This window comes from Anser cygnoides, chromosome 3 (genome assembly GCF_040182565.1).
Source record: "Anser cygnoides isolate HZ-2024a breed goose chromosome 3, Taihu_goose_T2T_genome, whole genome shotgun sequence".
Lineage (NCBI taxonomy): Eukaryota > Metazoa > Chordata > Aves > Anseriformes > Anatidae > Anser > Anser cygnoides.
In genome coordinates, this window is record NC_089875.1 from 38,497,867 (window position 1) to 38,515,962 (window position 18,096).

General features: G+C 40.3%; 1 protein-coding gene across 4 annotated transcripts in view; it reads right to left on the reverse strand.

The window, feature by feature from the left end:
* Nucleotides 1–275: 275 nt before the first annotated feature.
* EFCAB2 (EF-hand calcium binding domain 2) overlaps nt 276–18,096 on the reverse strand; it is a 32,180-nt gene continuing 14,359 nt past the window's right edge. For 2 of the 4 annotated variants that reach the window (XM_048079938.2, XM_048079936.2), the window contains 6 exons: nt 13,419–13,503; nt 8,714–8,786; nt 3,987–4,069; nt 2,084–2,126; nt 1,915–2,002; nt 276–901 (listed from right to left, as the gene is read on the reverse strand). In XM_048079938.2, the coding sequence (XP_047935895.2) occupies nt 771–901; nt 1,915–2,002; nt 2,084–2,126; nt 3,987–4,069; nt 8,714–8,786; nt 13,419–13,503 (503 nt within the window). In that variant the 3' untranslated portion in view covers nt 276–770. Of the gene's footprint in view, nt 902–1,914; nt 2,003–2,083; nt 2,127–3,986; nt 4,070–8,713; nt 8,787–13,418; nt 13,504–14,770; nt 14,866–14,955; nt 15,333–18,096 lie in introns of those variants that run through there. The other 2 variants (XM_013202057.3, XM_048079937.2) reach the window with 2 other exon arrangements.

Genomic DNA, 18,096 nt, shown 5'->3' on the forward strand with positions numbered 1-18,096 from the left:
CAAAAGACACTGCTTCATACGTTACGAAAATCAAACTCCAGTCCTATGTTCCTAAATTTTGAACAATTTAAGCTCCTGACTTTCAAACTGGTTATGAAAGAGGAACTGTTCTAAGGATTATTTTGTTTGTAAATTTGACTCCAACAGTGGTCTGGGTGTTACCTGCATGTTTAAAATGGAAGCAAAATACCACGTGCCAATGGGTGAGTAACATAAAATGGAACTAACTGGTTTGATTGCCTGTGGTGAACAAAACGCAAATATTTGGCAAAACGTAGAAACTACAGAAAGTTTATTTGATCTGTAGTATTATTTCAAAAGCAGTAATCTACCCAGTGCCTCATTAGTTAAACACAAACAGGGCCTACATTTAAATATAAAAGTTTTACCTTAGTAGCATGATTTCACAATTTCAGTCATCTTAAGGTACTCATTTACATACTTATTACCCACTTTCCCAGGTCTCACTTTTCCATTATTTTTTTTCAGAAGCAATTGTAAAGACATTTCTTGACTCCATTAACATTATTTTTCCTGTTATTTTTCAAACCAAATTCCATGATTTCTTTTCCAGACCTTACACAATATTTCTGTCAAGAGCTCTTTTTCCAGGTGTGAATATATTTCAGTATGTATACAGAACCAAGGAAATATAGCTGCACAGATTTTATTTTAATTACAAGCACAAGGTCACAAGCTGAGATTTGCTATACTTCAAATTTCAACCAACTGCCAAGTTACACTGCTGTTACCAAATGGCATCTCAAACTTTATTGGGGAAGATCTTCAGGTTCATCTACTATCATCATTGAAATGTAATCTCTGTAGAGAACAGTATTTGTTTCTGGATCTAGAGCACTGGAGAGCATCTCCTCCATTTCTTCCTCAGTAAAGGGTTCACCTGAAAGAGAAGAGATATTAACCCTTTGGCTTGATAAATATTCTTTCAGGGCTGACAACTTACTTTACTTTTCCCTTGCAAGGCTCTCCTTTCTGTCCTCATGCAGAGGAGAAGAGGATCCAATTCCTTTACTTTTGCACATGTAAAAGCCCTGCATGCCAAACCAGCTGGTTTAAGGGAAAGGAGGCAGAGCGCCTGGATCTTCTGATCTCCATTTAGTTCACAGGCTCCAAAACAGCCTGTTTGTCTCTGCCACAAGGATTTCAAAACAACGCTTTCTGTCAGAATTAATTCTTCTAATGTCTACTTTAGTACTATTATTTCTCATTTGGCTCTCCTTTCCCTCGTATTTACACCATGAAAGGCCCTTGTTTTCTTCTCTTTTAGGAGCTTCGAAGCTGTTGATGGCCTACTGCGTCCCTCTTTGAGAACAAGGCCCCCATCTGAGAATATGTCTTGGAAAGTCTTGCACAAAGCATGTTTGTCATTTTGTACTTGAGGCAGGCAAGCATGACTCAGTCATGCAAGAAAAGCAGGCTCTTCAAGGGATATTGAGGATTACATGATATACAACTTAAATCTGGTCTTTGAATCTCTTTGTTTGCGTAGGGCACTAGAATTAAGATCAAGATAATGTAGGAATGAATGAGCACTGAAACTCCCTGAAACATTTTGAAATCTAAACTAAAGTTTTACAGGGGGACAGAAAAGGAGTAACATCCTTACAAAGCCCAAAGACATGCACAGAATCATAAAATATTCACACAAGGCTGGATTATGACTCAATAAAAAGTTCTATCTTATAATATCTGCAAAAGGCAGATAAATGTCCTTTCCCTGCATTATTCACTAGTGAAATGTTCTAGTCTGCAGCCACTCATCGAGGCAGCAGGACTGTTTGAAGACTGTATCTACTCCTGCAAGTTTTGGCATGCAGAATCAGGACCTCAAGGTGCCATATACACATGTAATGTTTATTTACTTAAATACTGATATTACAAAAGTCACGTTACCTTCTTCAGTCATATATTTTACCAGCTCGTCTTCAGTAAGATATCCACATTTATTCTCATCTAAAGCCTTTAAAGAAAAAGAATAAAACTGTTGTGGTTTTAAGCACAGTGAATCAAGAATCAGCAACTTCTTTGCAGCAATTAGGCACTTGAATATTTAGTTACACACCTCAAATGCATGTAGGAGAACATCTTCTGGAATAGGCCGGTAGCTGAAACCATCGAGTCAGAAAAGTTAAGAGTCACTGTTTGTAAGGCTGCTGTACTATTCTGAAAGAATAAAATATGAGTACTAAAAGAAAGGCAAAACCTACTTTCTACAGTTTGTCTGTCACATATTTAATTCCAGCTTGACTTTTTGGAACTGTGCATACCTTCACCCCTTGTGTCTTCCGTATTATTCCTCTTTCATTCTCCTTGTGCTAAGCAGCCAAATGAATGGCTTATGCATGTCTGGGCTGGCTGAGTGGGTTAGTAGGAATCAATAATAGCTGAATCACTCCACGTAGCAAATGCACTGAACTGAGAATTGCCAAACCAAGAAAACAAAGTTTTGTCCAGGTAGGCTGGTAGCTAGGCAACAGATCACCTAGTGGGACTTTGACAGTCTAATGAGCTGATGATGAGCAAAGGAGGCTGGTAGCTATAAAAAAACTGGCCTGTCACTAACAATTTCAAAGAGAAAGCAGCACTGCATGCGTGTGTGCATGCATATGTGCGCCTGATTTCACAGCTGGAAAGGAAACCCTGTACAGCAGTGGAGACCTTCCACATCCAGGCAGTCTCTCACCATATCCCGAAAATACTAAAGAGATGTTAAAGCCAGGGAGGTTCGAAATGCTTGGTTGTTTCGCCCAGACCCGCCTCACTCTTATTATCTAAAAATCAAATGTGCTAAGCAGAGACCTTGTTCTTTTTGATCCAGATCTCATGTGCCCTTGGATAAGTGAACTATAGACATAGCCCCAAAAGATAAACGTGGGTCTTGACAAGTCTGCACTAGCCTGGGAAAAGTGTGTTTTTGTGCGTGTGTGTTTGTGTGAAAGGCGGGGGGTGGAGGAGGAGGAGAGAGCCCGGAGCAGCAAGGCATCACTTTGTGAAGGGGCGAACACCAGCATGGAGCCAGAAACGTGCCGCGAAGGCCAGAGGACGAAAAGGTGCAGAAGCCTGGGAAGGCAACGTGCCTGCACTAGCACACTGGGACCCAACGTCCCTGGTTGCCTGTCCCGGCATGGGCCCAAAGACTCTCAAACATAGCCCCATGGGTGCCCACTGCCACTGGATGCTGCCAGATGGTTTTGGGAGACCCCATAGTTATTTCATGCGTAGGACACCAAAGGAGCTCTGTGTGCAAAACAGCTTCTCGGTATCGGACCAGACTGAGTCTCCTCAAACCCTTGGTTACTATCTTTAAAAAAGAAAGATAAATTTTCTATAGGTAATATTACTTTTAGTGCAAACATATCAAAACAACACAAGCTCCTGTGTATATGCAAAGATTTCTATGTACCCTTCAACAATGAACAGCATTCTTGTTCCAGACTTTTAGATCAACCAATATTTTAGATCATCAGTCTTTAGTCATCAGTGCTGGTTGTGTACATTCAACTGTACCTGACAGTCACTTTGAGAAATGAACATGTAGCTGATTTATACAACTTATTAAAAATCCACTGTAACAGACTGTGCTTCTCAGCGACCCTAACCCATACATTCAGAGAAAGTAATGGTTATGACCTTAATTTGCATATAAAATATTTTCAGAGTTGCACAAAACACGTCAAATAGCGAGTTAATTCTGATTCACATACAAAATGCAAAAAATACACAATATCATAATTCATGATTATAAGCTGGTATTATTTGTACCAAAGGTACAACATAATTTTATGTAAACTAAGTCATTTTGAACTAAAATCTCACTATCGTGCTAATGTAGACTGCGTTTAAATTAAAAAAAAAAAAATCTGTACTCCTTCCAGCTACATAAAATTACTGTAGATATATTCACTCAGAATCAACCCTGTCAGTCTGGAATAAACTACAGCCACAGAAAACCTACTTTCCATTACCTTCTGTCGAGAAGTACTTTTGTCATCACTGGAAGAAATTTTTCCAGATGAATGTATCCAGTTGGTTCTTCTTCTTCTTCCACCTAAAAATAAAATTTAAGCATGGTAGGCCGTATGACTCATTAGCAAACTAATAGGAAAACCAGAAAATTGGGGTGAGTCCTGCATTAAAATTACAGATTTGGACTTTGAGTATTTATATCAGGTTTTTAATACCACCATAACATCTGGGTGAAATGCTTGTGATCAAATAGAAAGAAATTAGAGGAAGAAATAATATCCCCGGCAAAATCGGCCTGCTCTTACATAAACTTTCAGCAACTCAATATTGCCCTCTTGTGCTTAGAAACCATTCATGCAAAAGAACTGGATGCCTACTAACTGATCGGATCTCCCACAGGAACTCCGTAGAGGTTTACACATTCGGACTGCATGCATACAAGTGAAGTCTAGTGACCTGGAACACCCCCAAGCCGTGCAATGTGATCGTTCATCACAGCAAACTGTCAGCACGTCCCCCGGCATGCTTTCAGCCTGTGCCACCAAACCCTCTCCCCGGTAGTTAGTTCCCGGGCCCAGTTTGGGCGCTGGGACCGCGGGCCCTTCTCCCCAGCGGGCCGTGTGGTGCAGCCGCTCCGCGTGAAACACCCGCCAGCACAGACAAGGGCTGCTCTGTGCCAGCTGGCTTCAGTACCCAAGGACGTTTCTGGGCACATTTAATGTGCTAATTTGGACATAGCCCCAGTTTAGTACACCTCAAGGATGGAATTTGTTGCCTCCACATGTTTCATAGCCAGAGAGAGTCGCCAAGGGAAGGACCAGAGAGGCAGACAGACTGACTCAGGGCAGTCTGAAACAGTCATAAGGCAGCCCATAAAATACTACATGAAGAAAAGCTTCCCTCTGCCTCCCAAATAAATTAACAGATTAGTCCCAAAACGCTGTGGACTTCTAGCAGCATTCTCATGGCATTCCTATACTCCATAGGAGATGAACATGGTAAAAACTGCTCCCCATAACTGAGGTGTATGTATCTCTTTCCTGAAAAATTAAAGTTTTACTCCCCAAAGGAGTCATCTCATTGAAGCTAGCCTGTTCCTGTGTTGAAACTGGATGCCTGCCTTGTAGTCTCACATGGCAGCAGTGACACCCTGCTAGGCCCTTCACAAACACAGCTCAGATTGAAAGGAGACTCAAACAGGCACCGATTTGAAACCTCCTAACAGAGCCAGGGAAAGACGAAGCAAGAATCTTCCTCCTGGGAGCTGGGTCAGAGCAGAGAGCGATGCCTGATGCATCCAGTTGCTTCAACGGAGAGCAGCAACTGCTGCTGCTTGCTCTCTTCCAGTGCTCTTGAAGGATCTGGGTTGCCAGAAGCAGGAAGCCACCAACTCTTGCTGCTTTAGAGCAGAAATTCACTTGAAAAAGCACTTTGGTAAGCCTAGTGGAAGAGATCTCTAGGTAGGGAATGAAGCTGTTGCCTGATTTGTGCTAAATGAAATGGTACCTTTTACTATTAGAGTAATTTGTTTTACTGCTCAATCTGTTGAAAAGATGTAACAAAATACCTGGTAAAATTTCTTTCCAATGACATAACAGTTGGTCAATACACTGAATGATCCCATGCATCACAAATTTTGAGAGCTATCAGCACACAGAATGGTTTAGGGAACATCTGTGCTTCAACTAGTATTAGTTCACAAGTCCACTGACAGAAAAAGAAGTATGATAGCTATATATCAGAAATAGGTAAACATGTCTTATATTAAGCAGAACAAGAGAAAAGGACCCAAGATGTCTACTAAGATGTTAAGTTATATAAACCATGTATAACAGCCAAAAAACATTTGATCTGCTCTTCCAAACAGTTGAATATTACCCTAATTTTCATACCAGAAGAACCCACTGGCAATGACCTCTCCAGAACTCAACATAACAAATACCTGTGAAAGTGTCAGCCCCCACTGACAAATAATATTCAGATTTGTCTATTTCTCTCTCTCTCTTTTTCTTTTTTTTTTTTTAGTATGCCGTTTGTATTTTGCCTTCAGAAAGCAGTCTGTGAAGAAACATTTCCTTCCTGACAGCAGACCTAATCCTGGGAGGTGACGAGCAACCTCAGCTCCCTCTGACCTGGAAAGAACCGCTACCATTTCAGGGTGTCTACAGGCCCAGAAATGTCTTGAACTGTTAAAATTAATCTTATTTCTAACATTAGATAGATATGTTAGTAAACCAAATATATATTAACCTCACCACCTTTACGAACATCCACAGCTCCCATAACAGCTGTATTGTAGCATTCATTCTGTTTCACATCTCAGCTCTCATACTGTTATTGTCCAGATAACACTTGGGAAGGTGAGTCACAAAGAAACAAAACCATCTTCCAGAGTTATCCAGGAGGTCTGTGGTGGAGCAGTGAACTGATTTTGGGATTTCAAACTCCAGGCATTGTAGTAACCCTTGGATCAGCTTTCACCATCTCTAGACCTGTCATTTAATCTCAACTCTTTTAGTAGGCCTAGATATACGATACTTAGCACAGTATTTAGCATAAGGCAATATAGGAAACAGTATATGATAATTTTAGAGATTAAATATTTATATAAATAGTGATTTGGCAGATATGAATAATTTGGAGGCAACATATGGTAGTTAGCTAAAATGAGGCTAATAGAAAGATAGATGACTGAGAGACACAGCTAATGAGAAACAGAAATGAACCACAGTTTACAAAGGGCAGAAATAATGGAGAAATAGCATGATTACAAACTGGCCTACAGAGACAATTTTTACTTTATCTAGATTAAGATAAAATGGTATTACCATAGTCAGTGGTAATAGTAACTTACATAAATTAAGATAATTTGATATTAGCGATTAGCATAATACATTGAGGATTCTGCAAGATGGGCTCTTCTGGTACTGAACCGATGCCAAGGTTTCATTTACAAACACCATGAAACCTTCTTTGAGATTTAACTTCCAGTTCAGCATTCTCAGTAAGGTTAACCATTACTCTTGAATGCATTCTTTCTTCTTGTATTATTTGTACTTTAATTTCCTACTCTTATAATCAAGAATTGCATAGATTTACACCATTGCATCTCATAGAATCATAGACTGCTTTGGCTTGGAAGGGACCTTAAAGATCATCCAATTCCAACCCCCTGCCATGGGCAGGTACACCTCCCACCAGACCAGGTTGCCCAAAGCCCCATCCAGCCTGGCCTTGAACACCTCCAGGGATGGGGCATCCACAGCTTCTCTGGGCAACCCAATCTCAAGAATTTTCCACCTCATAGCTGCATTGCACCACACTTCGTTATATTACTTATCTCAAATTTTCAGTAATGCTAAAAAATGGGAAAAATAGGTTGGGACAGGGAGGCAGGCCTTAAAATCTCTGTGTTTCCCTGACTGGAAGGTCAAAACATCCCCTTCCTCTTCTTAATTCTGTATCTTGAGTCAGTTACACTGTTCATTTACTGCAAACAAAAAACTCTGTGGGCCACTAAAAATATCTATATTAAGCACAATAGTTTATCTTTCCACTTTGTCCTCTTTGTCAGTGGAAGCTGGGACAATCTGGTACTGAGAGTACAGAACCAAGACAGATTGCAGCATCACGTTAAAAATCTTTTTCCTCTGATCATTCCTTGTACATCATCCTCTGAAGCAGTTGTGTCATTTTCACAAGACTTAGCACAAGATTTCTCACACTAAGTTCTGATCCACAAGAGACTGGACAAGCCTCCTGAGGAGAGACAGGCATGTAATCACCCAAATTTTTGGTTGGAGATGGGAAAAGAGACAGAGAGAGCAATTCCCAGCATTCTGATGAGAAAATGAAAAGATCCTTCTCTCACCTCTCTAAGGCATCCCACTTTGTAAAAACAATGCGAAGTCTTTTTCCCACTTCTATGTCCCATTTATTAACCAAACACTGTCAAGGCACCATCACACCAGCCTTTCTAATACAAGCATGGGTTGAGGAGATAAAAATTACTGTGTAGGAAAAAACGGTGGAGAAATATGGTTGAAGTTCCTTACCCCTGCACATCACTGGGAGAATGGGAGTACCTGAGAGTCTGCATGTCTGAATTCTGATTTACAAGCTTAAGTAATCATGCAAGAAAAGATTACCTAGCTATAACTGAGAGATCTCAAGACTGGGGGAGGCCTCAGGAAGGTCAGAAAATTGAGCAATTTGGCTATAAGATGTAGTGATAACAGGAACTAGTGAAGAAAAACAGCAAACCTTCCCTCTACATATTTTTGGAATGTAATGTATGTTTTTAACATCTGTACAAGAATCAGTTTTTGTTACTTAGTCATCCAGTGTCTGTCTATGGCATGTCCAGAGCAGTGAGATAGTTAGGATTTGGATATCCTAATCTGACTGTGGTTTAGGGCAATCTTTCTAATGAGCCAAAAATTATATTATTTCTCCATTTTCTACAAACAGCCCTTCACCTTGTCACAGTGTCACAGTGACCTTCTGGGGTAAAAGACAGTCAAAGGCTCCTCATTTTAATCCATCAGTGTTGTTCCTCATCAGCCTAAGTGTTTGCTACACGGCAACCTGAGAGACTGCCTGATTCACTTCCAGGACACTTTTCACGAGTGAGACAAGAGCTTAGCTTTCCCACACAGCAAGGCAGAAGTGCCAAACTTGTGCAAGTTTAAGATAGAAGAGTACAGAAAAGATTTAAAACTTTTACCTTTGCAAGCAGTTCATGAAGTTCTGCCTCAGTTGGGAAGCAACCCAGTGATCTGACAATTGAACCAATCTCTCTGTAGGAAAAAGAGAACATCTGTGTCAGTAAATTTGCAATACAAGAGTGGCTGTGCACACAGGAGCGTGCATGTACAAGCACACACATGCACGAGCATATGTATGTGGACTTTTAAGATGATGTCTCACTAAGCAATGCCTACTTTTACAGACATTAAATATCCTGAAGCTTTTTGGAAGAGTATAATTGTACTTGGGGCTTTCCCAAAAAAATCCTTCGTTACCTTTGTGTTACAGTGTACTGTTACAGTGTGCATGTTACTTTTCAGCTGATGTCCTCTAATTGTTAGGCTGAAATTCAGTAAAGTCTACCTTTACGTAGTTAACAAAACACTTTGACATCTATTGAGATGAAAGGTGACAAAAATATATGTTTACATTAAATACTATAAAGATACAAATTCTAACTGCAGTAGAGAACAATTACAAAAGGTCAGGAGAGAGGCAGACCTGCTGTGCCCCTGCTGCACTCCAAGAGTCAAACAGCCCAACTCACCGGCTTATCATCACACTGTTTATGCTGCTAAATATATTCATAGCTTGCATTTACTGCTGAACCTCATGTAACTGTTCTGTGGTTCTAAACACACACAAAAAAAGTTAAAGCTGAACAACACTGCAGACTAGAAGCAAAAGTACTGAAAAGATATTAAAAAAGTACTACTGAGACTTATGGTACAACTGAAAACAAAATAGCAGAAGTATCAATATTGCTAGAGATTTTCAGTCCAGTTCCACAACATAGAAATTCAAGTACATTTCAATAACTATCCACAGCAATGGTGACTGCTGTGTTTCAAAACTCTGTGGTTTCCTCACCTTCACCAGTACATTTGGAAAATTAGACTGACGAACAAAAATGGTAGGCACGAGAAGAAGATCTCTGTAAAATCAAAGTACAACAGTAAGACCTCAAACATAGCGCACCATGAATGTGTAAAAGTAGGCAGGTCAGTCTTTAGTCTTCTGAGATAGGTCCTGAGGAGCTCCCACTCTGATTGAAAACGTGAGAAGCACTACCATAGACAAAAGAGAAGAAAAGGCTGGCTGCACAAAGCAATACCCAATCCCACACATAGAGTTGTTGTGGAAGTAAGACCTCTGCTCAAATGACTCCAAGTGAAACCCTGCCCTCTGTGAACATTAATGGTAGTTTGGCTTCAATGACCTCAGACATTTAGTCCAATTTTTATAACTCTTGTCCATGCATCCTATTTCTAGTACAGATACACTGTACTTGATGCTCTCACTCCTGTACTCCTTCATTTTTACCAGCTATAAAACTCTTGTAAATATTCTTACCTGCCCCAGAAAAACATCCAGCGCCAATCATGCCCCCCAGCTGTCCCACACTACTTCCAATATCCCAGACTGCCAGAGACAGGAAAGTTGCCATCCCACTCCTGCCTCAGCCTTCACATCATCAGAACTGCAATGTAAGTAAGGTAAGCCAGCCCCTAAAAGAGTTTGCATTGCTGGGTGCTGTTTCGCACCGTCTGTGCATGTGTCAGTGTGAGGATATGGTTTGAAGTGTTTCTGGTCAAGAAAGTTACATGCCACATTTGGTAGTAACGTGTACTGTAAAGGACCCCAGATAGATAATTATGTTTTTCTCTCAGCCACTTCCTCTGACTCAGTTCAGCAGCTTCAGTTTCTATTGTGTAGGTTTCAGCAGACAAAAATGATGGTTAAAATGAGTTTATGTTCATACAGGCTTTGTAATGCAGACACAATAAAATTTTGTGTCATGGTTTCCACCCAGATATAATATTTTCAGTTACAAGATTTGCACAATCATGGATACCTTTGACTCGGGGTATGTTACAAGCAGAATGAAACAAGACTGCCTTCCTCAGGCTTAATTTCTTACTAATTTGTATTTGCATTACGAATTATCAGATACTGGTGTTGGCTTGTCAACCAGGGTAGTTTTCCACATTCTTCACAGGTATCCGATATTTCAGGAAGTAATATTCATACTTCTACAATCGTGGCTAAGAATTGTGCTGTGCTGCCACCTTCTGATACAAGATAGTCAGCCATTAATAATCACACTATTGTGATACAGCCCTGCAATATGAACGTAGGAATAACATAGCTATAAATTGTTTTTCATTGTCATAACTCTTCTTTGATAAAAAAAAAGTGTGAAGTAGTGCATTTACTATGTTAAATAGATTTTGAATACGTTATACATGAATACATGAATGCATGAATACAATACTAGCTGAATGAAAAAAAAATAAACAGAAAAGTCTATTCATACCATTTCACTGATGTAACATTTTTCTCAAGCTCTATATCCATTATAGAATAGAGTGAAGAGTGTAGCAGACTTTACAAGACTCCAGATGCAAATGAAAAACAAATAAACAACAGGTATGTTGTGGTGCAGTGAAGGCTGGGGGCTCCCCAGGGTGAACTGGGGTCCCGCTGCTCCAGCCAGGAGCAAGCAGCCAGAAGGACACAAGGCTGTGTCCGTGGGCATTGGACATCTCCCTGGAGATGGGGATGAGCCACGAGATTTAACAGAACAATCTTCACAAAAAGCTCAGTGAAGTATGGAAAGGAATTGCACCAAGTGTAGAGACACGTCCTGAAATTCTCCCTATCTACAGTAACTGAATAATCATTTTACTTCCAGAAAGTAGCCATAATTTCTTAAATTTAGAAGCAATAGTAAGCATGCATTGCTAAAACCATGACATAAACAGTTTGCACCTTTCTCTACTCTGTTTATATATAAAAGAAGTCTGGAACATTTACGGATGTTTTCCTACTTGGTTTTATTATACAATATGTGAGGAACGTCTAATGATGACATAATTTCACCAGTTCTCCCCCTTGTAATGTTTATACTCATTAATTTAATTATAATTAAAAGATCTGGTGAGATTCTTGCGAAAATAGTAATTGGAAATATGAAAAATTCCTTTAGTAAGCTTTAATGAAAGCAGTCAATAACAACTTCAGCACCTGCTCACTAAGATATAAATATGTATTTTATATTTTTATAACAAAAGTCATATTACTATATGCTATGGATGTTTATGTTAAAATGAAGTTGAAGTAGCATTGTCAAATATTCAAACTTTTAAAATATCAAAAATAAAATTATTTGGGAATTTTAAAAATGGAATTCCTTTAGCTCTTTATCTTTTACCCAGTTATGCCCTGAGGAGTCTAACAGTCCATGTTTCTATCTTTCACTGAACTTTTTGTTACTTGCTCAGATATATATTTTGTTTATATTTCCATAACATTGCATGCTAAAGGTATTGCACATGCAGTTCTCCCTCCTGACTCCCACCTGGTCAGCCCATTCCCCCAGTTCTGGTCATCCCATTTCAAAAAGAAGACAACTGAACAAGAAGCACAAAAACAAATGACGAGAGCTATGGAACAGCTTCTCATTAAAGATTAAATGCATATGGACTCTTTGGCCTTCAACTACGGTGACAGAGAATGAGAGCTATGAAATCATCAGTGGTGTACATAAGATCAATAGAGAACAATTATTCACTATAACACTAACTAAAAAGTCAGGAGTCTCTCAAATCCATGTGGCAGATGTAAAACAAACAAGAAATACTGTGTATTTGCTCAATTCCTTCTATTCCTTCCCCATGTAACTACTAGTTACAGTGAGGGTACTCAGCCAAATGGACTTTTGGTACAATCAAGTATGATTGTCCTTATGTTCATTATTAAATACTGTTATACAGTTATATAATCAACTTATATGCAAGTCTCTTCCTAAAAGAGGAAGAGACTTCCTAAAAGAGACTTCCTAAAAGAGGAGGCTGTAGCGAGGTGGGGGTTGGTCTATTCTCCCACGTGCCCGGTGACAGGACGAGGGGGAATGGGCTAAAGTTGCACCAGGGGAGGTTTAGGTTGGATGTTAGGAAGAACTTCTTTACTGAAAGGGTTGTTAGGCATTGGAATGGGCTGCCCAGGGAGGTGGTGGAGTCACCATCCCTGGAGGTCTTTAAGAGATGTTTAGATGTAGCCCTTAGTGATACGGTTTAGTGGAGGACTTGTTAGTGTTAGGTCAGAGGTTGGACTGGGTGATCTTGGAGGTCTCTTCCAACCTAGACGATTCTGTGTGATTCTGTGATTCTGTAAAAACACCTCCTCATCCGAACAATATCCGCCCTCACAGCACCCCAGAGGAATAGGGATGTGTGGGGTGAACTGCAGTTGGGGTCACCTTCTGACAGCAACTAACTGTGACACAGATGGGCAGGGACACTCCTTGATGTGCTGGGACTAATCTGAAAGTGAAGGAATCTATTTGGGACCAGGACACAGTACCAAATGAGCTATTGGAAGAGAGTTTTCCTACTAATAATTATAGCCTTAGACTTTTTGTCTAGGCTCACTTTCCTCTTGCCTCTTGGCTCCACCAGTCCCAGCCAAGTCACTCCCTTTCTCAAGCCAGTGTCAGTCTTCAACTACAGAACAATGCAAGATGTTTATTCAACAAGCAAAGACATACTTGTAAAATCAGAGCCTGTTTCAATCAGAGGACTGTTTCAATTACATTTTCTGGTAAAGCAGACACAAGTTTGGAGAGTTATTTATCTCCATAGTAGAGCCTGTAATATTTCTGTGTGAAGATATTTACAAACCTGACATCCACAGTTTTATTGCATTCGTGGTCAAACACCTCAAAAGCTTCTATAATCTTCTTCTCAATTTCAGCTACTGCGCCATCTGCAAAAAGAAACATAGGAAAAGCAAAAGAAAGATTCACTGAGCTGTTACCAATTGATTTATTTCCAATTTGAGTACAGTGACAATAGAAGCACCAAAACAGATGAAGGAGCAGACAGGAAAAGTACTTTGAAAAAGCAGAAGTTATTCTGAAAAAAAAAAAAAACACTGTAAATGCAGAGTCTGACATTTATATTAGCAACACAGCCTTGCTATGGCTCTGCAGCTACATCAAATCTGGTGCTGACGGTGCGTCTCAGCTGCATGATCACCTGGCTGGCCAGGTGTGGACCCTGCTAAAAGTGTGCAACAGCTCTTTCTGTAATGTGTGCCTGGGCCCTTCCTGGACACCTTGGTGCCAGTGGAATGAGCAAGGAGAGAGAATAAGGGCCCAGGCTTGCCTTGAGGTGGGGTAAGTCACTTTGTTCAGGATTCTGCATCCAGGAAATGTAAGTGCTCACATGTCCACTACGTTAGCCATAACATGAAGAGCTGAGAACCAGGAACAAAGATAGCACAGACATGTGCACAGTGAATATGTCTCATAGTTAATAATTTATTGCAACAGTTTGGAAAGGAAGAAGTTCTCAGGGAAGAGGAAGGAGTAATTTGCTGCATTTGCTTGTCATATCTTGATCTCAAAGAATGGGGAAAGAAGAACCACAAGTTATCACAGTTATACCTCATCTAAAGCCAGAAATGGCATTCCTAGTGTAAGGAGAGTATCAGGAAATAAATTTTGAAGAGAAAAATGTAAAGAGAGGGAGGCTTCCACCTCTAACAAAAAGAAATATGCCCTCGGGGTGCTTCTCAAGCTCCCTGGCAAGGAGAAGCAAATAAAGAGCAAACTGGTTAGCCCATTTATTAATGTTGTAGTTTGACTCCAGAACAAAAGATAGAATATAGGAAGCAAAGTGATACAGAGTCAACCTTTTGGTTCCTGTGGCAGAATACAGCCCCAATCTCCAGCCTGCAGACCAAGACCAGAAGGCAGTGTTTTGTGAGCTAGCGTAATGGCCTCCACAGAAACACCCCAGGGAACACCTGAGTGATAGTCTGAATATCACACTGGTATTGGTATACTCTGAGTTTGTTTTCTCATTTTCACACTTCTCTATTTTCAGCATAATAATAAACCATAACTCTTCTGTGTTAGAACAGACTTACTTTCTTCTTTAGGCTCATCTGGTGTTAAAAGTGTTTTTGAGCAGCTCTAACCAACACTAAATCGCTGGACATTGTTTCTATAAACATAACAAATTCATACCTAGCTTTCTACAATCCCAACAGTTTGGGAATCCCAGGGTCTGCAGCATGCAACCATTTATTCCATTTGCTCTCTTGCCCTCATAACAGAAATACCTGTTTTCGGGCAAAGGGTATATCAGAACTGGACATAACTAAAAGCAACATTGGCTTTGTGATCTCCCCATCTCTATCTTGGTCCATGACCTTTTCCAACTCATTTTCTCCTCCTGTCCTGCTGAGAAGGGGAAGAGAGCGGCTGTGTACGTATCTGGTAGCTGGCCATGGTCAACAATCCACTGGCTTCAAGAACTTCAATGTAGCAGTGGCTCAAAGCAAAACTAAGGAAGCTCATTGTCATACGGAACAGAGGTGTGTTCCATTATAAGGGCACAGGTGCCTGCTGCTTTCTGCCCAGGTTTGGTACCGAACTCCCCCAGAAGATATTCAAAGAGAAGAGAGGTAGGGATATATCCAGTGTTCCTCTCTGAGTTTAGTCCCCTGAGGGAAGCATGGGCAGGTACATGTGCAATCAACTGGTGACTGGAGCACGTCAAGGAAGAGGAGCCCTGCTCAGTCCCCAGGTACAGGACAAGCTGTATTTTTTTCACAGCTTGACAACAGTCCCTGCCTTTTATGTGCCTAAGCAGTACAAACCACATATAACTCCTTTCCAAAAAACAGGGGTAAATCTAGGAGGACCTGATTCCTTGTGGAAAAGGCCCTACATACTTACTCTCAAACTACTAAATTTGATGGGATTTTTTTCACCGCCTTCAAAGAGTCCTGGATCCAGTCTCCAGTGTACACTGTTAGAGTTTAGTCTTCATGAGATCAGGCACTTCAGTTGTACAGTATGTCTTGCAACAGAGAAATGCTGAAGGAATATTTATAGCTGTACATTCTTGGCTTGATGACTGAGCCTTCTGTAGAAATAAAAATTAACCCTGGGGGGGCAGGGAAACATTTCCAGTGCTGGAACAATGTAGCCATCCAGCCTTCTCAAGCTTTTGCCATCCATTAAAATACTATACTTTAATTTTACCCATTTCAAGAGGCCTGGCAAAGAGATGTCCTGAAATGACATGAAAATGATGATTTAATCTAGATACCAGATCATCTATATTTCTTCCAAGAACTGAGAGGAAGTTGTGAGCAATATCAAGAGCAATATCCATGGAAGAAAATAAAATATAGTGTAATCCTCTCAAATACTCTGTAAAGTTGAGTGAACACCTAATAAACTATTGCCTAAATCTCTCTTGTTCCTCCAGGAATGGAGGCCAACAAAGTTCAACAGAGTTCAGGATGGCAAAGCTAGTTACCAAAAGACTTCTGTGATTCACTCTAAACCTCGCATTGGGAGAGAAAAAAAGACAGATTGCTGTTCTAGGATAATGATGCATAAAGGTCTAAAACAATACCTTCAAGAAGGCCATCAACAGATGAAACATGCAGTTACCTCAGCAGATATCATGCTCTATAGTACTGAAATTTTTCTGCATGAGGGGACTGTGCTCCATGGATAAATCAATGAAGATTTCATGTTGAACTGCAATTTTTCAGCAGTTTCTAAGAAAGAAATACCTAAGCTCTGGTCAAATAAAAGATTTCACTCAGTAATTCTAACTAGAAAACAATATATCATTTCAAAGATAAACATTATCTGATTACTTCTAATGGCTTAAATAACACACATTGAAACATACTGTGCCAAAGAAGATTCCAGTATATACAACTACTTATTGCCTCAAATGCTCCATTTAGGAATGCCATACTATTTCCATTTTTATGCTGGTAAAATGCTTTTTTCTCATTTTCTCATTCTCATTATTTTCCTATCACACAAGCAATAAGACTGAATGTTTTAAAATCCATTCCTCAGATACATTAACCAAAAAGTGTATTCACTACCAGTCTTCTTTCCTGTACTATCCTTTGCTATTTTTCCCAGTTTGTTTAGCATGAACTAGATAAAGCTCTAGACACTGCCAGTTAAGTAAGAATGGCAGGGAACTGGGACTCCCAGATTAATTCATCTGGTTCTTTCAGACTAATTATTTCCTCTCCAGGTTGTCCAGACTGTTCCCTACCACTTGAGGCCCATTTGAAGCCAGCCCATGAACTGCACACCTGTCCCAGTTGTGACATTTCTTCTTCAAAGACCACAGCTTCAGTCTTTGTAGGGAACAGAAGCAATTAAATAGAAGTGGCTCTGCCAGACTCTTGAGTAATAAGCATTTTAAAAAGTGATTTCTAGTTGATATTAGAAACTTGAAAATACTTGAAATACTCAATACTTGAAAATTTGCTAGATTCTACTATTCATTTAACTGTACGAGCTTGCTTCCTTTTCTTCCTTCAGGCCAGTTGCTCTGATGGTTCAAAAAGCCAACCCTTCCTTCCACAGAGAAGAAATCACCTGAAGAAAAAAGTGGCATCAAAAGAATACGTAGGCCAACCTTCAACAACTTCTGAAGATGCTAGGGAGCAGTATTTGCTGCTCATGGGAAAAGATTTAGTTTCAATGCAGCTTGATGAACCTTTTTATACAATGTGGTACTAAACTACATAAAGACTAAGATTAGGGGCTGATTCATAGAAGCACCCATGGGCTTGACTTTATTCCTTGATGTTACTGCTCAACAAACCTGAAACATCTATCTTTATAAACACTGATCTACAAATATTTTAATACAGAATTGTACCAGTGGATACACTTAAGCCCTCTTACTACTCCAGCACCATTTCTTCTCTCTCCCACTAGCCATTATTTCAATCCAAAAAACAGCAGCCGTCTTGATCATGTAGGTTCAAACACTCAGAATGTGATGCGAAGATGGCCAAGAAGAAAGAGGAACATTTTTAAGAGGGCAACGGACATGAGAGGGGACATGACTGCGCAGGCAGACACACAAGAAAATGTGAGTGTTCAAGCCCCCCGCCACTGCCACTCAGCTTCAGGGAGACTTCTCCTTCTGCTCACAGATCCGAGCTGTGGTATTTACAACCACACTGCTAACACCGCTCCAACACACGTCCATAAGACCCCTATGTCCACCCTTTGCAAATCCTAGCTCTGGCCATCAGCCCCAAAATCACAAGCAGCTCTGTCTGTCTTGCCGCGTGATGCCAATGAAAAAGGAGAGGTGAGAAGGTAAGGTTGGGCTTTGGGGAGTATCTCAGCCAGCTGGAGGTGGAAAAGGTACAGAAAAGTAAGCATGAAGTCTCTGCTTGAAATCTGCATGATCCAAGAAAGGGTTTGGCCAACAAGCAGAACACGACAAGCTAAAACAGCTCTTACTCCTCTGATGTTCAACAGCTTTAATACAGAGTTCAAATCCTAGA